Source organism: Lutjanus erythropterus, chromosome 5, assembly GCF_056507025.1.
Source record: "Lutjanus erythropterus isolate fLutEry1 chromosome 5, fLutEry1.hap2, whole genome shotgun sequence".
Classification (NCBI taxonomy): Eukaryota; Metazoa; Chordata; class Actinopteri; order Lutjaniformes; family Lutjanidae; genus Lutjanus; species Lutjanus erythropterus.
Genome location: NC_139321.1, coordinates 31407957 through 31435239, shown reverse-complemented (window position 1 = coordinate 31435239; position 27283 = coordinate 31407957). Strand labels below are relative to the sequence as shown.

The 27283-nt window shown below is 39.7% G+C and overlaps 1 protein-coding gene across 2 annotated transcripts in view; it reads left to right on the top strand.

Moving 5' to 3' along the window:
- rab28 (RAB28, member RAS oncogene family) overlaps window positions 1-26884 on the top strand; it is a 42599-nt gene extending 15715 nt beyond the window's left edge. Inside the window, exons 4-8 of one of the 2 annotated variants that reach the window (XM_084719618.1) lie at window positions 2207-2336; window positions 19310-19413; window positions 19504-19581; window positions 24810-24911; window positions 26753-26884. In XM_084719618.1, coding sequence (XP_084575744.1) covers window positions 2207-2336; window positions 19310-19413; window positions 19504-19581; window positions 24810-24905 — 408 coding nt within the window. In that variant the 3' untranslated portion in view covers window positions 24906-24911; window positions 26753-26884. The remainder of the gene's footprint in view (window positions 1-2206; window positions 2337-19309; window positions 19414-19503; window positions 19582-24809; window positions 24912-26752) is intronic. The other variant, XM_084719619.1, reaches the window with a different exon arrangement.
- Window positions 26885-27283: the final 399 nt, after the last annotated feature.

The window sequence follows — 27283 nt, the reverse complement described above, 5'->3', positions numbered from 1 at the left end:
TTTGTCGTGCTTGTCTATAGAAGCTAGACAAACATTAGCGAGGGGACCTCTTACACGTCTACCTGGCTTTAAAAACAGTGAAAGTGACATGTTATTTGGCATTTTCACTGCCTTGCTCTAAAGTGTGTCCATGTTTGCAGGACTTTTTTTGGTACTGTCTCTCCCTCATGTCGTATATCATTGCCACATTACGACACTTTGCTCAGGGAGTTTCTCGTCAGCGCTGTGTGGAACTTTCACACCTGTTGTTCAGCACTGTGTGTCCTGTAATCAATCATGACTGTTGGGAGAGACTCGCAGTAATTATCAGAGGCCTGAGCTGTCGTCACCGACCTCGCGTGTTGTGACAGTGTGTGTCTGCTGAACAAAAAGCGAAAGAGAGCCTTTTGGTCGTGTTGCGTCATGCAGTAAAAGCAGAGAGGTTTACCTTGGCTCCTGTTAATTTCCAGCAAAAGCTTAAGCGGTGATAGCAGATAGTTAAGTTATGTGATTATTTGTCTTGAATTATGCCAGCAGCTCTTGTATCTGTGTTTACTCTTTGATTAATTTATGTGTCCATGTAAACAGCCCCTTCTGCCCTGAGTGTTTGCTCAAACATGACTCTGGCGTTGTTGCACGAGTGTTTCTGCAGTGCATATATACAGTCTTGTGGATTGTGTAGTGAGGAAGAAAATGTCTTTAGGCAGTCTTCATTTATCAGCTCAGATAGTAGATAACCTCATCTCTATTCTGTGCCCAATGCTGGACTGTGCTGTGTGAACTGTTAATGTTCCACAATTTAAAACAAATCCATGTGTATTAGGGGTGTCGTGATAACAACACTAACTGTGATATTTAAAAAATGAAATATTAATATCATAATGATAATAATCCAGTGCCTCTTAAACATACTGCCGGCTCTTAAATAATTTTTGTTTCTCTCCAGTCTTGCACACACACCTTTTCACTATCCATTAAGTGTAATTGCACTTTTGTACGCTTTTGTACAGACATGGTTACAGACTTTTTCCACCTCCCTACATTTGAATTGTTAGTGTAATTCATTTGCCAAAAAAGACCAAAGACACAATAAACAAAATCAAAGATGAATTTCACTGATAGCATTATTTATTTACTTATTTCATTCACATTTTCTACTGTTGTCTAGATAATATTGTTATAGTGATTTTTTTTTTGGCCAGGATAATTGTGTAGTGAATATCTAATATCATGACAGCCGTAATGTGATTTCACACTAGGACTGGGTGATGTAGATGAAAAATGTATCACAATCAAGTTAATTTCAGTCAATATTGACAATAATTTCCAATTTTTACATTTTAATTTTTAATGAGCTATTTTTATAAAGACCAGGACAACCCTAACCCTAAACACTTAATTTATTGAAGTACACAGATAAGATTTAATAGACAGAATGAAAACAAAAAACTGCCATACTAACCTGTCCTTTTTTTTTTAAAATTATTATTAAAAAAGTGTCTCTTGTTGCTTGCTCCATTATCAAGGGCAATGATAGGCTGTTAATGACATGGGGCATATTCATTATGTGCTTACATATTATCAAAATAGCATTATGGCCAAGTGCAATATCCAAATCACAGAAGCTGCGAATTTTTCATAACGGAAAAATGTGTGGAAAAACATCATTATAACTGTAACACTGCAGAGATGCCCCAACCTCCAACTTTTGTTCTCCAGACATAAAAAAGCATGTTTGTTTGGTACAGATATCAACAAATCAGAAGATGAAAAGTGTGATGCAAAAATGATCATTCCCACTAAATGTGAATCATATCGCAATTGCAATATCTGTCAAAATAATAGCTGTATATAGTTTTTTTTTACCATGTCGTGCAGCCCCATTTCATGGCAGTTTACATTTAACACAATTAAACAAGTGAAACGGTAAAAGTTATCACTCAGTCTTACTTAGATCAAGATGGTACTGAACCTACCTCAGATTACATGTGAGTGTGTCCCCCTCTATGTGAATCTGTCCCCCAGTCTAAGAAGAGGAGCAGTGCCACCTACTGTTCCCTCGCTCCCTCAATATTAACCCACGTTAATATAAAAGAATATCAGGTGAATGAATATGAAATGAAGTTGTGTACTCGTATCCAGTATCTCCCAGTGACGGAGTGTAAAAGTGAGGTGCTGTTATGAAAGTCTGACGTACTCTGTTGTTCCTGTTGTCTTTCCAACACAGGGGGTTCTCCTGGTTTACGACATCACCAACTACCAAAGCTTTGAGAATCTGGAGGATTGGTTCAGCATGGTGAAGAAGGCTAACGAGGAATCCGATATCCAGCCTGTTGTCTCCCTGATTGGGAACAAAAGTGAGAATTACATAAACATTAAGACACAAACACACATGAAGTCATTGTTTTTCAGCAGGGAAGAAGCTTTACTGTACTTAAAAAAACTTAAGGCATAAAATGCGACACTTTTCAGTCATCACATATTGCCCACTAGAAGTGTGTGATTGTGCCTGTAGGTGCAGAGACTCTGCCCTCTGCCTGTATTCTTCATTATTTTACTGTGTGCAGGTTACTTTACCAACCCAAAACATCAATATTTGACATCTTTTGGTGAATTTATGAACAGTTTGGACAAATCCTACTGATTCTACCTTTAATGTACAGTAAATTAAGTGTGGAAATTTTAATTTCATCAAGTATCTCCTCATGAAATTAGGTTATCTTATATTTACTGCACTGAGTTTTTCTCCAGTCATTTCAACCTGATGCATTTTTCATTTTGCGTGTGTTTGTGTGTGGAGGAGTGAGTGTTTGATGGTAGCAGACGTGTTTCTTAGAGCTCCAGATAACTGATCGGTGTGATAAGCCTGTTGATAAGAAAGTGAGGTTTCGGAGCGATGGGAATGCTGATGTTTGTGAACTCTGGGGAGGGACTGACGATGATTTAAGATCCCCGGGCCAACGGACCTGGGGCACCGCTTATCTGAGCCCCCACCTCCCTCCCAGTCAGTACCCGTCTGGCCCCCCCAGCCCCAAGTCCCGAGTCATTGGTTAAGGAGAGGAACTCGACGTTAACCAGACGGCTCTCCTCCTATCAGCCTGCACCCATCCACCACATCTCCAAAATAAAGAGTAATAATGATGACTCTTTTTAAACATCCCCCTTGACAGATGTGGAGTCATGGCTGCCGCCGTGTTATTGTAAAGTGGGGCGTCAGTATGTGTGTGTAATGGCGACTGTCCACCTTCCTGGGCGATGATGAACGGTCAACAGAGTGGTGCCTGCACACAGGAAGCTCTCGCTAATGTTAGACCACAGGTCACGGCGTAATTCGCCTGTCTGGAGCAGATTCTCTTGTCTTCGCATCCGTTGCATCTCCTAATGCCCCGGCTTTAACGGTGGGCGCCTCTGTATTTAGGCTAGGTTTTGGGTGTGTGGGTGAGTGTGTGTACTGTAATATTTAAGTAGTGTTCATCCTGCTGTCAGTCTCCTCACCCCCACACTCGCACAGTCGTTCTCCCCCTAATGGCTCTATTGCTGAGAATGGCCCATGTGTGTTTTTTCTGTTCCTACAGGCTGAAAAAAAGAAAAACAAAATCCCACACAGATTGCCCCGCAAGGAGCAATCAATTACCTTGTGAGACTTTATGAATCCCTGAACCCTCCCATGGACTCCTTTTTTTCAGGGAGCTTGAAGGGTTAGTCTGGCTATCTAGCTGGAATTGTCCACACCTACATTTTTGTTACAATTTTTAGTCTCCCCACCCTATTTGATTTTTTTTTTTGGTGAGGAGCTTCTAACCTTTTTAAGTATTGTAGGATTTTTGTTTTTTTTCCCCAGCTTAAATACTTGGCACGCATTGACAATAAGCTGAACATACAGTATGAATACACAGCATTCTTTCGGGAGTGGAGTTTAGATTTCTTTTAAATGGTTCCCATGATGTTGGACTGAGTGAGGCAACATGTTTGTGACAACCAAAATAGAAGCACAGACATAACAAGGAGCTTATAAAAACACTACAGATTTATGTCTCTGTGAGGACCTGTCTTTGGGGAAATTGTGGTGTTTCACCACTCTGATTTTTTTTTTAGTGTTTCCACTTAGATAAATTTAAGGTGAACACTGGCTGTAGATGTCATGTGTATAGTAGTACTTACTGTAGTTGCTAGTTAGAGTATAAAGTGTTATATTTATGCAGCTTGCAGTTTTTTATATGAACTAAAGGGCCTGTTACAGTATTATAAAATTTAAATGTTCTCTTTAACATAAAATCAACAGGGAGACTACAATCAAATGTGACTGTTTGGCAAGTGTTACCATATACATTGAGCTTAAATTTCCTGAATTGCCCCGTGCCTGCCTTCCAGTTTAATTTGAACACTGTCCTCTTTTCCCAGTGTACGTACGGTAATTGAGCCTATGAGCCAGACTGGTTCATTAATGATACTGTCCCCTCCTCTCCTTACCCTGGCCTGACTGCCCTCCTGTGCCATGTCACTGCTGGGGAACAACCTTTCCTTTCTTCGGGTGTAGCATGGCCGGCTGGGGTTAAGTGTGCTTGTTAAGCACCAGTGTGCTGCACCCCCATGCCCTCTATATGCTGCCCAAAGCCTTGTGTTAAATAATGGCACCACTTGTAACAATTCAGAAAGGAAGCCAATGAAATATTTTATTGAGGACACACAATTATTTATGCAACTGTACGTACACGCACACACAGAGAGAGAAACGTGCACTTAGGTAAAGCGACACACTTGTGGAGTTTCTGGGAACACATGGGTAATGGAAGAATGCTAAGCTCTTGGTCTGTCTAAACATACTATAACTGTTTATTACAGCGCAGCCCAGTGTAACACGTATGGTACACAGGAACCTCTCAAGAGAAATGTTGGCGTGTTGCGCAGTCATCTCCTCTACCACTCAAGTGTTTCATTTTTAGTAGACTAATAAGTGCAGTATGTTTTGAAAGGGCTCCAAACGATAAATTCTGTTTCTCTTTGCTGAACAACAGCTGCATTTGGCCTGTACAAGACTGTTTGCCTTTTAGATCAGAGATTGTCCCTGATAAGAAAAATATGGCACACTGGTAGCAGTCCCAATCCCTGTTTTGCAGGTTTTTGTGTGTTGTAACATACGCACAAATGCTGCGTCGTAAATCACATACTCTGCACTATATACCCAAAATTTGTATGTGTATCTTTCAGCATGCCTTGCTCGCTGTCTGCCTTTGTTATGTTGTTTCTGTTGTCATCACCACTGAAATGCATTGTGGGATACATTTGCTGGTGTAGTGTCCAGTGCTTGCATATTGTAATATGTACCCCTTTGTACTGTTGATTTCCTACTGAAGTTTTTTGACATGCTAAAGAAACTCACATACTGCGTACTAAATAGTGTGTGAGTATGGAATTTCAGAGGCAACCATATTTTCATTGAATGGGACCACCACCATTTTATCATAGGCCTGGGGCTGTATTACAGAAACTCCCAACTTATAAATAGAACTTGCTGATCTTAACTGTTTGGTAACTCTGGTAATTGGGGTAAGGACATAATTTAGGGAAAAAAGCCATTATAGATGAACAGTTCCTATCCTAACTTCACATAAAAAACATGTGCTACACAAACATCCCAACCTCCCAAAATCTAAAATAAACTCTTCTAACTTTAAAATAATCATTGAGCTGCCCTAACTTTCACTTTCCCACCAGGTAGTGTAAGCTAACTTGTTTAATCTGTATGGCGTCTTGTTTACTGTTTTTACACAATTTATGTTCGATGCAATGGAGACTGTGTCTGTCGTCTTAGCTGTCTTTTATCTCTCGAGTTAGCATTGTTGCAAACTTCCAAAAAATAATCAATGTTGGACTTAACTCTAAGTGAGTGTAACCTCCAACTCATCTTGCTTGGAGTTAGGTGCTTGTCGGTGTTTTCGCTCCATTTTTTGGATGTTTCTGTGTTCGTTTGGGTGTTTTTCAATGGAAAAAAATCAAGTTGTTTAGCTATGCAAAATGAGAAAAGTAGTGTCTGTTAATAAGCAATGCTGGATTGAGTATTTAGGATTTCCTAACCTCAGGTAAGATGAGATAAAGTAAGATAAGATAAAATAGGATTCCTAAAGTTAGCTAGAATTTGCTTCTGTAATTGGGAGAAATCCTATCTTAGACTCTTCCTATCACACTTAAAATAGAAAGTGTCTTACAACCCTTGGGCAATAAAACAATAGTGATATGTATCTGCAACAGACTCTTCATTAATAGCAAAAAGAAAATTGTCCAATAAAATGTTTCATAATTTAACTGCATGTATCAAATGCAAAACCCCATGAAAGCACATAATGAATATGCCGTGGCTCAAATCCCTTGATAATAGAGGGTGCTATGTGTGATACACAAACAGCCAATCATTTAACAGATGTGTTGTTCTGTTGTGCTGTCGACATGTGGTACAACAACAGAAACAGCGTTGAGTGAGAAAAATAAGTGCAGACAGAGTGGAAATTGTTTATAAAGAAAAAGCCAGGCCAACCCAACAATATAGCAATTATTAAGTCTACCACTTTACAATAAGACTACTCGTATAAATAATTTATACATAGTTCATAATTAGGCTATTAAATAGGTTGTAAGCACTTTACAAATCATTAATAAGCTGTGACTAATGCACTACATAAAACGGGCAGAAGTGACTTGCTGCTTGCCAAATAGTGAGCCCACTTTTGTCTGTACTGTTAAGCCTCAGATCTCATTGCTTACTTAGCTTCCTTTGTCTTCTCCTTCAGCAGTATTTCCTCCTGTCAGCTTCATCAGATATCTGTTATTATCTTAATAGTCAAAAAGTTTCATTTCACATTTCAAATTAACATATGAAATTACCAGATTAATACCCAAAGGCAATATTGTTTGCCTTTGTACATTTTCAGCATGAACTGTTTTAAACTTTATAATAAGGCTCCATTTGCCAGTTATAAATGGTATTAAGTGATTCATGAATGGTCATGTATTTTACATTAGCTCATTAAAAGATTAATTTGTAGTAAGCTGTAACTGGATCTTGCCCAGTGAGCCCATACTGATGTATGAAAACTATTATAATTTGTTTATAATTTTTTTTTAGTTTTTACAACTTAATTAATAACCTATTTATAAAACACTTATAAATCATTTCTAAGAGTAGTCTTAATGTGAAGTGATTAACTTCAAAGTAAGACGGTTAAATTCAAACTCAAGTGGTTAAATTAAACATTTTTTCTCCTGGCCTTTATTAAGAATAAGTCATTAAAAATTACCAATAATTATCGATATAGACTGAGATGAATGATTTTATTTAGATAAATTTTCCAGATATATCACCCAGCCCTGTTTTAACATGGCTTATGTTACTGTGTGAAATTAGAACACATATTTCTCTTTAGACATTAAGCTTGTGTCGTTTATCAAACCAATTTGTTTTTATTAAGTGGGGATCGCAGGACCCCTGCTCGCTCCCCACCCATCACCCTTCCCATTGCTTGCGCTCTCTCCCTCAGGAACTCCAGAGCATCCATCATGGGCTCGCACAGCCCTTATTTGGGTGACTTAAATGGGTTCAGTTCTCTTAACCCCTCCTCATCACTCATGGCTTTTTGCTCCGAGGTTCTAACACTGTTCACTGCTGATCCACTCAGGCCTGCCATGGGAAACGTTCCCATCTGTAGGGAGATAAGGTCCCCGCATGAAGACAATTTGTACACTCAGTTACGTCTTACCTGTCTTTCTTTTTTGCTCTGTTTTTTTCTTTTCTAAGTCCATATCTTGCACCATCTCTCAAACACACTTGCACATGCATTTTCATCTCTGTGCAAACATTAACTCTTTCAATCACACACTTAGACCGACTCTTAACGCTTATCTCTCGCATGTGTAGACTAACACTTCTGCTGTAGCTGCTTTTACTTACAGTAATGTCTTTTCATTGGCTCCGTGTCTCTGTTGTGTCAAACAACATGCATGTGTTTGCTTTCTGCACGCTATGGCAGATCTCACCGCATACCGTTACCCGTCGCACTTCTCTCTCCCCAGTTTTCCATCCAGCCATGTGAAAGTTAAAGCGAAACACGGATCTCCCCCAAACTCTTGATTCTCATGAAGCATGTCCTTGCCACCAACATTGTTGGTCTTGAGTTGTTTGGCCTCTTGGCAAGGCCTCAGGTGGAGCTGAAGCCCCCACTCCCACCTCCTCCCCAGCTCTCTCACCCCCGTCACCTCCCTGCCCCTGTAAAGCTGCCACAGTTCCTGTCTGTTCAGTGCAGGCCTGCACATTTCTTAATAGAGAGATGCTCAGAAGTCCAGGAGTGCAGACGAGCTCAATGCGCTTCTGTTTTTGGTTTAGCTCAAAAATGTTTTTCCTGGCTCAACCCACTCGTACTTAGGTCCTCTTACAACAAACTAAAAGGTCCTAATTGCCCCCAAGGGAAAGGTTTAGCCACAATAGACATGTGGTGGGACAAAAGCCCAGTACTCTTACCCCGGCACCCTCACCCCTCCCCAGATAGGAGGGATGAACACGTCAGCAGTGTCTGTTTTGCACTGTGGGTAGCGCAACCACAGGTTCGACACTGTAAAACATTATATATACAGTATATAGACATAGTAAGGCATGGTGTATGGTCGGGTAAAGATCTGGAATGTTTACAGTTTACAGCAAATCCAGTGTTTCCTGTTTCTCTTCACATTTTATTGAAGGTAAAGGGTCAGAACAGACGTGCGTATCAAATTGTCTCAGTAACCGCACTGACTGTAGCCTGCTGTCTGTCTGTGAGTCTGGAAAAGATGGGAAAGAGAGATTCAGGTTACAACAAGGATACAGAGGGATAAATGAAGAATTACAGCTGCATTACACTGCGGCTGATAAGTCAGTGTAAAATCACAGCTGCAGATGCTGAGACGTGTGATTAAGAAATACTTTGTAGGGTTTGTTTAAGCCCACTCAGGTGGCTGATAGGTGGTCTTTCCCACACAGTGCAGTACAGTCACTGGTGCTCCTTACTAAATGAACTAAATGCTAACATTTAATTGTAGCAACTGTTTGACCCAGGTCTGGTCCCCGCTCTCATCTCTCTTGACTCTCATGCCTGTCGGAACATGGAAAGTCCTCATTCATTTTAGCCATCCATAAAGCAAATATTGTTGCACATGCAGTAGATGATCAGTCTTCGCATACCTTCTTGTGTGGTAAGTCATGGGCCATTTGAGTTGCACAGCACAGCTTAGCCACCTGACCTGAGTGCAGCCTGGAACCCTCATCACGCTCAGGCTGTACTTTATTTCTCCGCTGCTCCACAACATTGATATGGAGGAATTCCTGGAAAGGGGCCTTGCTGACACAGGGCTGGGTAAATAACCGATTGATCTGGATCCACAGGCATATATTATAAATATATGTGAAATATCAACATAGTTTTCCCCTACTTTTTTGCTAAATCTACTTTTTGTGGTGTTCAGTATTACATCACTGCCTTGGCGCCCTGCTCCTGCTTTAGGTTGTTATCTTGGTCTATATTTGCTCAGACAGTCATGAGGAGAACAAACTCTCTATGTCAGAGGCTCTCAATTCTTTCTCAGCCAAGGACCTCTTACAAAATGGAAAATATACCAGAGGACCCCCACATGTATTTTCCTTGTACCTGGCTTTTTTTTAAAATAAATTTTTACTTCAACTTTTAACTTCTACTTAGTTATGTGAAAGAACAACACGAGAAATGTATTAGAAAGATATCAGACATGTATTTAACATGTATTAAAATATCTGTATGTTGCACATGTCAACGCAGAATACTTGTAACATGCGTAGACACACATCAGGAGAGTGTGCGTCAATCTTAGTGCATACATGAAAAAAATGCTGGTTCTGATTATTTTAAATAATATCTAATATCTGTATATAAAATACAAATATATACAATGGGCTAAATAAAAACAAAAAGTACAATAATAGGCCTATCCTGGGACTTGAATATAAAATGGAGGTCTGATATGTTCATATGTGTAATGAAGCTTCCAGTGTTTTGTTTTGATAAGTAATAGTAATAGATATGATTGTTTTCATGTCAAGAAGTTCTGAAATTTATTCAGATTTTTGAATGAATGATTGCCTATAAGATTGTTTCTGGAATGGAAATAATTTGTATAAATACATAATGATTGTTAAAAGTCTAATCATAAAATAATTGCAGGTTATAATGAGGCCTTTTGTACTGAATGAATAAATAAATAAATAAATGAATATGTTTTTATACATGTTTATTTAAATGGATAAATCTGAAAACTTTTCATGGACCCCCTGGCAGAGCACCATAGTCCTCTGAGGGTCCCTGGATCCATATTTGAGAACCATGCCAAAATGTGAAGTTCAATATGTTGGCCAGTCCGACGCATCATTGCTCATAGGAAGACTTTATAATTATGAATAGACTTATAGGGATGCGATGCATACAGTTACGAAGGCTCCCCTGTGCTCTGTATAATTATTATAGCTCACAGTTACGCTGCCGGCTCACAGAGGCATGTATTACAGCTCGCCCATAAAAGACCACTTAGTTTAACAGCGACAGGAGAGCTTGGAGGACATGGCCAGTGAAACCCTGGGCAGCGTCTTGTGCGGTCGGCTCAGAACTGGGCCTTTTGTTCACTTTTCATGAGTCCTGGGAGCCCGTTAACCCAGCCTGCGAGGCCCTCGGCCCCATGTTTTACTGTAGCAGCGGCAGCCCGGCACTCCAGCTCTCTCCCTGCCTGCAGAGCTACTGCTGGACACTCTGTTTTACATTCCCTGACCGGAGAGGAAGACCACATTGTTTTACTAGCCGCTGTGGAGTATCTGATTATGTTTTAAAAGTGTGAATGCGTGTGTGTATACGAGCGTGTGTTGGCATGTGTGTGCGTCTGCACGTTGTTTCGTGAAGAAGATCAAATGACAAGATGAGCTGTGATCAATGAGCTGTCGACAGAACACTTCTGACCTAGTGGAAAGCGAGTCCCCTGACGGTCCCGGCCCGCTTCAGGCCACCGGGGCAGGGGCGCCGCAGCACAAAGAGCGCTCTGTCTCTGTCAGGATCCCCCAGAGGACTCCTGCATGGGCCCCGCTCACCTCGACAACACCACACTACGAACAGCACTTCATCTGTCTGTACTCACTCAGAAAAGTCATGATAACATTATTAGCTTACCTTTAAGCTTTAATATTCAGATAATTATTTCCAATTATTTCACCATGAGTTGAATCTTCATACATTTTGGTTACACAACATCCAATCTCATCAATAGCAATATAGAATTGGCTACAGATTGCTGCAACATTATTTTCTCAATTGTAAGGGTCTGTGAAAGCCAAACCTAATATTAAAATAATTTTCAGTTTCAGGTACTTTTGCATTAAATTTAGACATTCCACTCCTCAGAAAATAAACATTGCCGCCTATAAACAATACTTGCACTGTTAAGGTCTAATGAAATGTGCAAGAGTGCTGTTTGCAAAGTTACTTGACTTCTGAATGACTGCATAGTGTCTTAACAGTAAAGAAAACAACATTTTCTGTGACACCTCTGTTTGATACTGTACTTCAGAAAACAAAAATGAAACTGGGACATAGCTAGTACTTTTTTGAAGGGGAGAAAGTAGTTATTGTTTGCATTTATATTTTGCGGTCTATATTTTAATAGTCTTAATCACGTCCTTCATATTTCAAAATGCTCACTTTTAATGAGCTCTCTCCAAGTCATGTAAACCAGTTGGACTCAATCATTTAAATGCTTCACATAAACTCCTCCAGTCATTTTGTTTTATTAGGCACTTGTGCTGTAAATGTTAAGTCAATGTCTAATTCAATCAGACATCACCCAGAATGATTCATTATACTTTTACTGACATTTTAAGCCAGTAAAGGTTTCGCTGTATCTTGTACCGGAAAATATAAAGGTAAATAAAATGTCACTTGCAATTACTGTTACCTGTTCACTATCAGACTTTGAGGGAAAATAATTCTGCTGCTTTTTCAGACTCCTGCAGTTTAATATTAATTTAGTTGGGAAAATCTGTAAGTGTCCATTGACTCACTTTTATTTTCTTTTGCATTTTTCAGCTGTTCAGGTTGGTGGTGGCATATATGACACTGTTTTGCAAGACAACTGTTTTGCAAGACTACTCATCACTGTGAGAAATACAATATCTTACACAGCGACTGAATGCTTCACTGTGATATGGGTGACTTGGACCTTAAAGAGATAGTGTTTATAGTAGTTTTTATAGTGGTAATTATACATAGTGTATTACCTACAGTAGAAGGCAGTCAACACACCCCCAATTTGAAAAAGCAGCAGCACTACCGGTGTAGGAGACTTGTCAATGTACTGCTGTGGACAGGGTCAGCAGCATTACTTATTTTAGCCACCTAAAAAAAAGGCCCATCTAAACAAATAAATATCTGTTCATGTGTATGATATATTTAGAATATTTTCACAGCTTTGTCATGAGACAGCATTTTCTGATGGGAAGCCAGCGTTATATAAGCCAAACATTGCTCTCTGCAAAGCCACCAGCTCCCTTGGTAAAATTAGTAATTTTACCTGGCAGAACACAGGAGTTTTCGGTCTACCCGACTACCCGATTAGTTAGTTTGTGTTATTGTGTGACTGCGGTGGTTTAAAGGGATAGTTTGGATTCCCTGAAGTCACGCAATAATGCAAACAAGCTAAATGATCAAGATAAGTCTGAAGTAAAGGACTGACATAACCAGTGGACTCTGTTGGCTTTAGGGAGAGTGATATCTGGCTTTTAAAATGGCAGTTTCCAATCAGAAAAGGCTGTCTGACAGCAAGGAAAAGCTGAGAAAGTATTCAAAATGTAGCTAAAATTCCTTTTGCTGCTGACCCTGTCCACAGCAGTACATTGCTAAGCTTCCTACACCAGGACTCCTGCTGCCTGTCCAAACTGGGGGCATGCTGGCCACCATCTACTGTAGTAAAACACTGTAGTATGAGTAGTAAAAAAAAGCAGTGAAAAACCTTTTTTGTAATATAACCCTTATTTGATCAATCAAGGGGGTAGGTCACTCCAAAATCAAAAATACTTATTCTTCCTTTTACCTGTATTGCTGTCCATTTAGGTAGTTTTGGTGTAATTTGCTCAGTTTTGGAGATATCGGCTGCAGAGATGTCTGCCTTCTATCAAATATAATGGAACTAGATCTCACTTTACGGCTTGTGGTGCTCAAAGCATTAAGTAATACATTTGAAAAATTCAAAATGAATGTCTTTTGGGAAATCATGACCTGGTTACGCAAGATCCACAAAACTTGTTGTGAGCAGTTTCATGTAGCTACTTTTTATTTACTGTAAAAAGAAAGAAATCAAGTGAAAGCATAAATCTCTACAGTCAATGTCTCTAAAACTCTGCAACTCAGGCCAAAACAATCCATATAGTAGATGGATAAAAAGCACTACAGGCAAGAGGAAAACTATGCATTTTTGACTTTGGGGTGAGCTGTCCATTTAAGTCCAACTGAGGTTCTTTTGCAAGGGAGACCTGGCAAAGACAGAAACAAGAAACTACAAAATCAGTCAGCAGACAAAGCAATACTTAATAAAAAGACTAGAATGAGCTAATAACAAACAATTAATAAAGGAGTCATTGACTGTACCACAGAATTTACAAAAATCTTGAAACCAGCCAAAGAGATCAAATTCCTCAATTTAAATTCCTTTTGCAGACTAGGAGGGGCTGTCTTGTGATCTCAGATAATGAATGCAAGATGAACTCAAGTACGTTTGCAGAGATATGGCAGATGTTTGCTCAGAATGCCTTTATAGATAAAAATATACCAATGACTCTCTTGATGCATTAACAGAATTTCTAACCAACTCTGGAAAAAAAAGCACAATTATGAGTGAGCAGTTTTAATTAGGTAACAGATTCCATTACGTTTTAATAAATAGAGTCTAATATTTGAGGAACCAGGATCCTTTGAGACTGAAAAGAAAAGTTCTGGGATGTTTTTCAAACTTAGTGAACAGTTTGCTCAGACAGTTGTAAGTCATTTTATTTGGACTTGGACCTGGTTTGATAATCCTTGCCCTCACTACAGAGTCTGAATTGGCTCATGGTGGTCATTGAGGGAAAACTGAGGCAAACCCTCTTAACAGGGTCTTAAAGGCATAGTGTGAGGTAATGTTGGAAGTGATAGGTTCTCCCCTGGGGTTGATTAGGCTCAACCCTGTAACTTTCACTTAATGTGATATGACCCCTCAGAGCCCCAAGTCTCTGACAACACACACACGCCCCACCATTACTACCACACACAGGCACATAGACACACACACGGTTCACACATTCCACCCTTGGTACTCACACTCCCCACTGCACCAACTGTTGTTTAGTTTAAAACGAGGCTGCCGGCAATTAGCTGTGTTATGTCAAGCTTATTCTCTGGCTGTTGCTCGCTGGGTAAACTGTTCCAATTGGTCCCCAGCAGCCGACTCGGTAGAACAGTAAGTAGGTGTCTCTGTTATCACAGCATGATTTTAAAAAGCCCACTGAGGATCACACAGTGCAGTGTAGGGTTTCAGCCTGGTTAGCCAACGTAGAGCTGTTAGCTTATTGTTTTGCCTTGGCAACATGTGTTGGTGAACTCTGAAGGAAAAATCCATCCTTGAATTCTCACACTGTCCATATTTGGCCTGTTACTGTGTCAATGAGAATAACAATACAGAGGATTGTGTCTGGAAATTCAAGGTAGATTGCCAGCAACTTTTCAGTTCTGGTGGGAATTTTCCATTAAAAGCGAGCATGTAACTTTTACAGGAAGACTAACACAAATGTTCAACAATAAAACCAGCCTGCTATTGTGGAAACCTCTAATAGTGATCATGTCTGTTGGGGTCAAATTGATTTCTATAACCAGATGATTATTATATTTATTGTCTCTCTTTCTCTCTATATATATACACACATAGCAAATGGTACAGCTGTTTCAAATGCTTTGCATATTGCTGTACAAATTAAATTACTGTTCTGTGTTTATTTCAAATGCAACTGTATATTACAGTACATCAGTGTATATAAAACATAATTGGCTGTTGTTTTGCTGCTGCATTTTGTTGGCTTGTATTATAAGCTTTGAGGAGACTACATTCATTGTCAGAAAATAACCTTCTTTTTCCTGCCAGTTGAAAGTAGATGAGTTAGAGTGGGCAAAGTGTGAGTTAGAGAGTAGAGTGGAGTTAAAAAAAAAAAAAAGGATTTGTGTAGTTTTGAATTGTTTCCATTCTGTTATCATGTATGAAAAGACCCAAAATGAACAGCGGACTACTTAATTACTACAAGTAAACTATTTAAAAAGCATTTGTGTAGGAACAATTCTGGCCCAAGGTTTTCTATCCATATAAGCGATTGATCAATCTAACTATGATCAAAAGAAGTGGTTTCCACTGTACTTTTCTACATTTGCACTACAGCATTATTCAGTAATTTTCACTTGTCACAGTGATGGTTGTTAAACAAAAGTTATGAACCAATTCTGTCACTCTACCTCACTTTAAGTGATTCTATGTGACAATTACAAGACAAAAAATAATAAATTCAGCAAACTGAGTAAGAAATGTCAGTTACAAAGCAATATCTGTCTTAAGTTTGCCCACATTGAGTTTGTTTAAATGCACTAGCACTCTGGTTTTGAGTCTTGTCCTGGTTTTGATCTTATTTGGGTAATGGCATTTACATGGAACATGAAACACCTGGTTATTCATATGCCTGTATTCATGATTCTAACAGTATCCAGGTTTCTGATCAGCTTCTATTAGCCACCAGATTCTTCTGGATATAGAGGGGTCGTGGAATAAGTCAATGAAAATGAAGTATCATTTTTGCACCTCATACATCAATAAACACCCTACTCAAAAAAAAAAAAAAATCCCATTGGCTTTTTGTGAAGAGAAGCAAAGCGATGCTAACTTCTAGGTTGGCCAACAAAAATGTAATTCCTGCAGCATTGTATTACCAGTTTTGGGAGGAAGAATGTGTTGTTTCTTCCTTCAGAAGTTACAAAGACTACTTAAGTCTTATCCTCTTTTTGATTTTGTTTGACATTTACATGAAACATGATTAAACAGTATCCAGGTTTCTGATCAGATGTGTGCAGGTGTGTCTTGATTCCTCAGCATCCTCAGAAACAGTCACAACAGAAACAGAAAATACTCCAAAACCTGGATAAGGTGTTTACATGCCAGAGTATCCTGATTTCTGTTGGTGCACTTCAGCTAGCATATCCAGGTTCTCAAAACCAGAATAAGATAATTGACCTGAGCAACAACTGGGGTTCTCATTAACTTATTTTTAATCTTTTTTTCAGTTATTTAATTTCAGTCACTGGCAGCTGGTGCGCTAACTTCTTTTCAGGGAAGGTGACATATAGCAACAGTATTGGTTTAAAAGCATGCTCTAGGCAGATTCATCCTACCAAAATCCAACCTCCTAACTAATTGAAAGTTTTTTAGTGACATAAAAAGCCTCTCCAAGTCTGTCTGGTTTCAGGATAATCAGGTCTGCCAGTGAGAGGATTCTTTCCATGAAGGAGCTAAGCTGACATCCCCACAGACACTAACTTGTGGAGAAGAACATCCATATTTTCTTCTCATTTGGTTGTGTTCCCATTTGTGTAATAGGTCGGTGCAATAACAAACCGGTTATTTACGGTAAAAGCCTAATTTGTCCGCCAGATATTAATCTCTGAATGTTGTCTTGTAATTCACCGCAATGACAGGCAGAGCTTTTAAATAAACACTGATGGTGACCAGAGCGAGGGAGGGCCATCGCTCTTGACGAGTGATGATCCCCTCCACTATCTCTATGCACTCGGAGGCCTAAACAGTTTATTTCGTGTTTGCAGTCACTTCCTAGGGGTTGTTAAGCTGATGTACAGTTTGACAGAAACAGAGGGAAACCAGATCATCGGAGGAAGATTGTTTTGACCTGATAAGTAGAAATGGGTACATTAGGGAGAAAAATGGAGCAAAACACTAAAACTGTGGGATTAGTCTTGTATTCAGTGTACACAGACAGATGCCACATGCTGCAAAATTCTTTTGTGTGAAAATGTGGGTTCACTACAGTATGGTTTTGTCACTTAAAGGAGATAACAAATCATGAACTGTACCAAAGCAGGCACAAATTTGAGGATTGTCTTTTTATGCATAGTTATCCATAAGAATATATGTTGACAAAGTACAAGGTACATTTAGAAAATGTTTTGAGGCTTTCGATCATAAAGTTTACCAAACAAACAAAAATTCAACTGCTCTTCAACTGTTAGTTCGTCTACTCTCCCTGCATAACCCGATACCAATTTTATAAAATCAGTTTTAACAAAAAGAAAATTGCATTTCATATTACAGTAAAATTGACACTTAAAACAGGAAGCTTTTTAAAGACCTGAGTGCTTTACTTACGAACTTAAGAAACTGATGGAGTACATGTACAGTATTGAACTAAATTAGAAAATATAAGAAACTGTCAAAAAAATTGGTATCTAATGACAAGCCATTTTTTGATATTCAATAGTATTTAAACAATTCAGTCACTATCATATTAAGTATTGAAGTTCAGTATCCAGCCCTGAAGGTAACTACTGTTTGCAGGGTTTGTACCTGCAATTTTCAGTACAAGCAAGTGCACCTGTATCTTCTTCAGAAATTTTGCTTTTTCTAGTTTTATGGCTATTTTCTAAAATTTTCCTCTGGCCTGGCCCTAATATTCCCCTCCCCTTGATGCACATACCCACAGGCAAAATTCAGAAACATCACTTACTTGTACACCTTTTTTACTTACAGTAACGTGCCTCCTTCAGCTCCTGAGCCACTATGTTAACGTTGGCTAATCTGACTGTGACACATGATTGATAACCTTTCCCAAGTGTGCAGGATCCAAAGGATTAGCAGTGTTTACTTCTAGTAGCATGCTGGGTACCTCCGCTGTTAATGATTGGAATTAATAACCTGCTGACGCCTATGAGACAGCTATGTTTATGCACAGGCACAGACATGACAGTCTGCCCTGGACATTGAGTAGTTGTAAAAGTGTCTGCCCTTGCCCAGAAAGGTTTGTGTTTATATGTCACTTATGATGATGGTAATATTCGTTTTAGTCTAAAATGATTCCTTCCAAATGTATTTTTTGGGGGGACTTTAACATTTTTTGGGTCATATGACTTACTGAGATATTAATAATACTGGATTAGTACAGTGTTTACATTTCTTCCTTGCTATGTATCTGTCTCTCTCTTTCCGTGCTGCTGGCTTTATCCTCCTCCCTCCCTCACACACACACACACACACACACTAAAGGGCATGAGAACAGGGTAAATCCTTGACAACTTCAATGAAACCTCACACAAAGAGTAAAACTCGGGGGGACGAGAGAAATGCAACACCGTACAGTAGCCTGACCTCCTCCAGCTACCATAGACATGTATGCACCAGATACCGGGCGTGGCCGTCTTTCTGCACAAAGCCAGAAATAAAGAGCGAAGCTATTGCTTTCAGCAGCAAGACCCCCGGGTGACCTTCCTCATCGACCCCAGCATGACCCCATAGTGAGGAAGGAGAGAAGCAAAGCGCCTGGTATCACTGCACAGGAGTCGAATGCACATCACAATAGCTAAAAAGGAAGGTGCTGTCATTGTGTGCTCACAGTAAATCAGCGTGATGGTGACAGTCCCAGTTCTTGGGCCTATGTGCCCACCTTAAAGGCCGGCACGCACTCATAAGTCAAACTGTTTTCTCCATCTTATACTCTCACTATGAGTGTAGCCTCAAGACTTCGGTCATCCACGCATTGTTTCTTAAGCATCTCTCCACAGCTGGGCTGGTGTGTCTTTTTCGGGTCAAATAGAGGTTCATGGCTTCAGGGTTCAACTGTACTAGGCTTACACTGAGGAATGTGTCACATCAAGCTTTAATACCAGCTGGGAATGGAAGCTCGAGGCTACTGAATTGATCATTTCCACTCACAAAACCCCTGAAAGACTGCCTCCATAAATTATAAAATACAACATTTACTAGATTCTGCAGCTGGGTTTGAAAGCAACATAACAACTGAATTATGCTTTGTTTTCAAGGGCATTATTCTTGTACACTAGGCAGATCCCCCTCCATCTTAGCTCAAGTATAAACAGTTATCTTTTCTGTTTATGTTCAGATACCTGACCATCAACCCCGCACGAGTGCTGCATAGCCACCATATAAATCTATCTATCTATCTCTTCTAAGTTTTCTCAAATGTCATTCTGTGTTTCGTCCACAGTTGACCTGGAGCACATGAGGACAGTTAAGGCTGACAAACACCAGCGTTTCTGCCAAGAGAACGGCCTCATCAGCCAGTTTGTATCGGCCAAGACAGGGGACTCGGTTAGTACCAGCTAATTCAGTAAGTCATAAAAAATGTGGAGTGCAGAGTGACTTTGGTTAGCCTCACCTTGTCCTGTTTTCTTTTTCCAGGTGTACCTTTGTTTCCAGAGAGTGGCTGCTGAGATTCTTGGTGTAAAGCTAAACAAAGCAGAAATAGAGCAGTCCCAGGTGAGCCATAACAGCATGAAGGTCTTTCTCTCAAATTTCATTAAAATTTCTATGAAGTTGCTCCTGAAAGGGATAGTTAGTATTATTTGAGGTGGGGTTGTAGGAGGTAATTGTCAATAATCACTATACTGCTGGTAGATGGCAGAGAGGAGTATCGTAGCACGTAAGCTATGCAATGTACTTTGCAACTTTGGTGAATCTGAACTAACCTTTCAATACACCATCATACAATAACCACACTAAAAGATCGAGACAGCTGTAGACCAGCAAGTTATATGTGCTGAAATGTAAAATGACTAATTTTGCCAATGGAATTTGGTTGAGCGAGTGAGAATGATGTTTGGCTTGCCAAGGTGGCTTCCTATCTGAATAGACTGTCTGGTGGCAAAGTAAAGTGGTGAAAATATTTTTAAATATAACACACACTTAAATTGATAATGATTTTTTTAGGTGGACCTGTTTAAGTGGCTAAAATTCATTTTGCTGCTGCTCCTGTCCTCAGCAATACATTGCATAGCTTCTGTGCTGGTTATCCTGCTGCTTCTCCAAACTGGGGGCGTGTCCACTGGCCTCCACTGTAGGTAACACACTGACTTTCGACAAGTACCTCATACAACCCCATTTCAGAAAATCCAAACTATCCCTTTAAGCCACATTTTAAAACGGTGTATTTGCTCCTAACTAGAATAGACAGTTTACACCTTAAACTCTGCACTCAACTGTTGAGAGATTACTTAAAATTATAATTGATTGCTAAAAAAAAGTGTAAGTAGCTGGTGATATTTCCTGGTTCCTCTCTTCTAGTGTTGCATTTAATGTTATGCTTGAACATAAGGGAGGTCAGAGTGAGTGTGGTAGGTTAGTAGAGGTCACCATACACTGTAAAGGACCTTTTGTTGTCTAAACATGAGTTTGTTACGTCTGCCTCCTGTGATGGGCTACCTGCCACTGACATTGCCCATCTGTAAATAGAGCCACATTGACCACATTAGCGCGTGAAGTCAGAGGTTAAAGGTAGGCAGTTGTAGGGGTGAGGAGGTTAGGATTGGCTGGCTGATTTATTTGGTTTATCTCCCACTGTTTGGGGCCATAACAACATCTCAGCTTGCCAGCCAGACCAAGGTGCCCAGTGGTGGCAGCTGTAGGATTTACAAGGTCACCTCCCCCAGAGGCATTAATCCTGGGTCTGATATGACCGGCTGGAGCCACACTGGCTGGGTAGTGGTTGATGAGCCGGGTTACAGGGAGGTCAGGACCCCCAGAGAAGGGAGAGCATGTAAGGGAAGGACTGACCAAATTCTCAAGCCCTTCTCCCATCACCAACACTACTGCTGACTAACTGAAAATGACCATCAACTAATGAAGCTGTCCATCTTCTCCCCCCCCGATAGCTCTGTCAATAAAGCAAAGTGCTTTAATCCAGGCTAATCATGCAGGGTCAGTGGCTGAAATTCACACTTCATGGACAAAGGCAAAGACTAGGTGACAGAAGCACACAAAACTTGACAATGTTGAGTGATTTTTTTTTTTTTTTGAGATCAAGATTTACGGCTTCCACAACCTACTTTTCAGGGAAACCGTAGAGATCATGGAATTTACTGTCCTCTTACTTGTGTTTCCAAACTTCACATGACCTCATTAACTAGTGAACCCACACTACCATTAAAGTGATGTAGCCAACTAGATGGACATGTTGATTGGACAAATTACCTTACCTGAGTCTTTTTGGGTAAAGTATTGTACATGATGCCATTGAGTTGTGAGTAACAGAGAAGTTTTATTTATGATATGGTCATAAAATGACCATGGTATCTCATCAGAGATTAAGTAAACATGTTAAGTTGAAATACTTGCTTCTCTGACAACAACACTACAGCCATAGTGTTCCCCTCTGAAATTTCTGTAACTTGTGCTTCTCACATTAATTAGAGGTCAAATTAATGCAGAATGTTCACAGAATGAGTGTCTGTTTATGATCTTGTAGAAGGCACAGATGTTTGTAAGGGTTAAATTAAGCCAAATGTTAATATAGTCTGGCAGGCAGTGAAACATGCAGTCACTGACCTCCAAATCCAGAGGTTGTATTTTTGTAGCAGTGGGCTTTTGTTTTTAGGATAACAGGCATAAGTTTACATTGACAGATGATTGACAGTTATAAAATAAGTGTAGGATTAGTGATGATGCATGCATCCTGCACTCATGCATTGTTCCTTCAGCCAGCCTGAAACTTGTCAGAAACAACTCGCTTCAACCATAGATCATATATTAAATTTCAACCTCTTTAATATACAGTCTATGTCCTCAACTCACTGTTTGCAAATCACAAATTCCCAGAGCCCAAGGAGACAAGTTATAATGTTTTGTTTTGTTTGAGCAGGACAGTATTCAGTTTAAAATTATATAAAATAGAGAAGAGCAGCAAAATCCTGACATTTACAAAACTGGAACTTAGGACTGTTTGAGATTATTGAAATAGTTGCAGACTACATTCCAGTTCAGTGACAAATTGTCTAATTTTTCCATTACAGTTTGGTCTGTAGAAATGTATTCTATGTAGTCAAACAAATTCTTAAAAACACAGTATCATTGTCTAATGTTGGAGATGTGAAGGAGTGACACTGAATTTGTGTCATGGATATAGACATGAGGCTTTGAGCAGGTCATGGCTCTGGGTCTAGCCGTGGGGCCAGCGAAGCCTCATTATCAGCTGTCAGCTTTAGAGAGTAGAACATGAGGGTCACAACCCCTGACAGTATTATATCTGCCTGGCAGCCCTCTCCGTCATGGTCCTCTGTCTGTTGGATCAGATAGCGAGGCTGCGGATCACTCACTGACTCAGACACCAGGCTTCGGCAGCTCGTTAATCAGACAGCCAACCAGGGCCTGCTCTTCAGCCATGTGGTCTGTGCTTCCGTGGTTATGTGGCAAAGAGTCTGGCAGCCTGTTGCACCACAATCAAAATGTAGGTTTGAGCTTAAATTGCCGTAATAGTCTAAGCTTATGTATTCTTTAAATTTAACAGCTGCCCCAATAGAAAGTTTTAAGTATAAGTCTAAACTTACAAAGTATAGCTCCAAAATTGTCTATGATGTGTAAAGATTTCCACAAAATAGCACATAGAGACTAGTTGTCGGGAAAGCTACAAACAATTTGCTGTGCCAGAGAGAATGGTGGATTAATGGGTTAGTAGATCTACAGAAAATATGTATTTATATAAATAATTTATTACAATTTAATAATCATTTAAAATACATATCAAGTAAAAACTGCAAACATTTTCTGGATTGTGCTTGTTAAAAGTGGGTTTTGCTCATTTTTTTCTTCTTGTGATCATACACAGTAGAAGAAGTGGACTAAGCTTCAGGGTTTAAAGTGCAGCCAAAGCTCAAGTGTCTTAAATCTGCATTCTTTCCTATGGCCAGCAGGGGGCGAGTCTTCTGGCCGCAAAAGGAAGAAAATGACCCTACTTCTTACTTGATTGAGGTCATAAACTTCACTAAACAGTTACAGCATGGTGTTCCTGTTGTAAATTATAGTCCTTTTTAGAGGTAAAAATAGATAATACAGCAGCATATGATTTCGGGCGGGGCTCTCATGTGATCGACTAGTCATTGTCAGTACGATTCTGTCACTACATTGCCTATTTATTGCTTAAAATGTTTTTAGAAACTTAGTGTACTGTTTAGCTGTGAAACAAGAGAGATTGCGACCAGATGGCCAGGTCAGGTCTACAAGGGAACCCAAAATTTGCAAATCTAGATGTGTTGCTTCTTCACTGAGCATGTTGCACAAACTATTTATGTTTTATAGTGTGACAGTTACCTTACGAGGCAGCTGGATTCGCAAGATCACACGAGAATCCTTGCCAGGTTCAAAGCTATCTGTTTGTGTCCACACTAGAGGTTGTGTGAGCCAATAAGTGTCCTCAGCGGGACTACTGGCAGCTATGGGTGTGGCTGTAGGTGCGCCAACAGCAAGATGCATCAATGGAAACAACTTGTCTCGAACAAACAATGGCAGCTTCTTAAGACGTTAATGTAGATACTGTGATAGCATCAGTTATATCAGTTGTATCAGAACAGGAGAGTATTTCTTTATTGAACGAAGGGCAAAGAACAACACTGAAGGCTTTTGACGATGGAAAAGAATGTTTGCTCTTCTTCCGACAGGCTTCGGCTTCACTTTGGTGAGTTGATCTGATTGGTTGAGGTAAGCCACTGTTAGATGTGGCAGATGGTTCATCCAATCACCTGCCAAGTATGTTTTTGAAATCATCCACCCTTTTCCAAACAGTTTCTATGGATGGCTTCCCAGATGGTTCTGTGTAATAAACCATCTGGTGTGTCAGGTTAATGTGACAGAACTGTGGGGTAGGTTTTGGACAAAAAACACCTGGTAACGGTTAGGGAAAGATCGTGGTTTGGGTTACATTGATCAGTCTCGCAAGATCTTTCGTTGGACTGGGGTTCCCTTCTAGACACGACCAGGCAGCTGCCATTGGGTTTCCAGTTTCCGATGGAGTCTCCCTTAACTCAGATCATACTGTAAAACTAGGCTGTTACTGAATTGCCTATTTATCGCTTAAAATGTTTTCAGAAGCATATTTTACTGTGCTGTTTAGTTCTAATACAAGAATGATCTCAACCAGGCAAGCTGCCATTATTTTCTGCTGAACAGATGAGTCAAAGAAAGCAATGCCGAAGTTGTAGTATGTCACCCACCAGCTCCACATATTAATATACTGTCTTTGGTTATGATATAGTGATAAACTTTTGGTTTTGCACTGACTAAACCTTTACATTTAGCTCTGGAAAATCAAGATGGGTGTTCATCAAGATTTTCATCATTTCATGGACTACACAATTTATCAAATAAGTCTTTTTTTTCAAGTTCAACCTGAAATTTTTGGGTTATTATTTGTTTTTTGATTAAGAAATATCATTAGTAATTCTGCACTTAAAGATGGACATTTCAAATTTACATTGCTGGCTTGGTTGTGCTTTCTATCTGTACACATTGATGTCATATTTCATGTTTTTTGTCTGTTTCTTATATTTCTTGTTCATTTCTATCACTCAGTAACCTTCTCCTTCTCCTTGCCTATTCATTGTCCTCACTCTACTTGGCTTCTCCCTTCTCCTCACTCTTCATTCTCTCATATGCCTGTTGTCCTTGTTCTTTTGCTTACCTCCATCTCTCTGCTGCTCTGACGTGTTGAACCATCTCAGAGGATTGTGAAGGCTGAGCTGGTGGACTACCCACAGGATGAGGGCCCAATTAGACAAGAGAACAGCCAGCAAAGCAAAATATGTTCTGTTCAGTAGTTGGAAGTACGTCTCCACAGTTACACAGATACATTTCAGTAGACCTGTCATAGATCCTAGACAGCAGGAACAGTTGCTTTGTAGTTGTAGTAAATATCACAGTCAAAGTAGATGTATTAGGTGCCTGTGGTAGAGAACTTAGACAAACCCATCATCATAGAACCCAGTCACACCTCCTCTGTAATCATGTTGTCTTATCATATGCTTGACAGTATTTTGCTTAAGTGTCTTAGGAATCTAAGCTATGTGTGTGTGTGTGTGAGTTGGTTGAGAGTGATGTGGTGAGAAAACTCCATGATGGTAACAATTTGACCTCCAGCTGCCTCCTGACCTGTTTGGGGCATGGGTTCACTAATTTTCTAACCAGAGTGTTAAATCATTCAAATAAATTAAATCAAAGAAATGTTAAAGGAATAGTTCAGCATTTTGGGAGAGATGTGTAGTTGCTTTAATACCCTGACTAAGATGATAAGATTGATGTCACTCTCATGTCTGTTTGTTAGACATGAAGGTACAACCAGTTAGCTTAGCATACAGACTTCCCAGTTACCTGATAATCTTTTGATAAAACAGGTCACTGCTTGAAACACTGAAGTGCTGCCAAGAAATAGTCAAGCCCACCACATAAGCTCTGTAAAACTGCAAATTTTGTACAGATTAGATAAATGAGATATATCATATAAATTAGTGAGCTTTAGAACTGTTTCACACCTCATCTGGTCTGGACTTAAGGCCTTATTAGTTTGTTCCAAACCAAAATTAGGAGGTCTAACACCTCCCTCTGACCACAGTCCGGACCAAATGGCTGAACCATGGCCCAGGAAAATTGAACCATGGTTCTGTTTGTGTCTAGTATGAAAACTTTTTTTTGGATGCTGCAGATGTTTGGACCACTTAAAGAATGTTCTGGCAGGCCATTATCAGAATTGGAAAAAGGAAAAACAATGCTACAAAACAAAATTAGCACATCGTCTGTGCATGGTTCTACACATGCTGTTGGCTGTACCATCATATTTACTGTACAGACATGAGAATGGTATTGATCCTCTCATCTTACTCCTGGCAAAAAAGTGAATAAGCGTAATTCACAAGATGTCTATTCCTGAACTACTGTTATAGCTATTCAAATGCCCCTCAGCGTCTCATAAAGATGCACAAGGTACCCTTACACCTTATGAAGCCGTATGCAACGCTGCCAGGAAGCCTTTTAACATGTGGTGTACATTTTGAAATGGTCACAGTTTGGGTAGTTTAAGGCACCAAACGTAATTGGTTAATTTAAGGAAAAGATCATGCTTTGGGTTAAAACAAGTAAGTTGTTTTGTCATGTCATATAGCTGAAGCAAGTCGCAAGATGAAAGTCACATTACACATGCAATGATATGCACCTTAAAATTTTGAATAATGTTTTGGTTTCACACAGGAGATGAAACCTTCTATCTTGGGTAAAAGTCCTGCTTTTGTTTGAACCATCCATCCACCCCACCCTTTCCATATTCGGACTTTGTCGCTGTTTATACTATGTCGTCTGATGCAGATGGGTTTATTTTGTAGGTGCCTGAACACCTCATGCCTCTCATACAGCCACTAAAGGGTACCTTGTGCGTCTGTATAAGTCGCTGCGGGGCACGACAAAACCTCACTATTTAACGATTTGGGAATGAGAACAGGCTGATTTCCCACTCTATAGATCTCTTCATAAAGCTGTGAAATGTGGGTAGAGCTGTTAATAGATCTTTTTTAAAATTAAGCAATTAAGTTTAAAAACTGTCATGATTTGACTCTTTGTTTGTTTTGTTATGGCAGCTTTTAATTCTGTTTGTGTTTATCTTTCTCCATCTCCTCAGCGCGTGGTAAAGGCAGACATTGTGAACTACAGTCAGGACACCGTGGCCAGGACAGTCAACCCCCCTCGCAGCTCCATGTGTGTGGTGCAGTGACCCCTCTCCAACACACACATAGAAACACACACACACACATGCACACAGACACACACACACATAAAGTTACACTTAAAGTTGTAAAATTGTCTTTAGTCAGTATTCCTCTTTCAGGATTTTTGGGGTGACTGGATGAAATATGTTCAGAGTGTGTTCTCTGTATTCCTGTGTGTCAGTTGTATGGGTGAGATGAAGAACAGACTGTGTGTGGTTTCGAGGCCTTGGCCTGTAGTTTGGATATTTAGCAGGAACCATTTCTTGGGTGGTTCCCCAAAAAGGAAACGGGACCTCCGTTTTTTCAAGTTTACATGCAGCTATCATTTTATTTCTATGATTCATCTTAAATAAATATAAAAAGACGGATTACTTGATGTATGTGTTAGTATGAAGCTGGTTGTTTAAAGGAGAAAGACAACTACTGTAATCACCATGGTAATT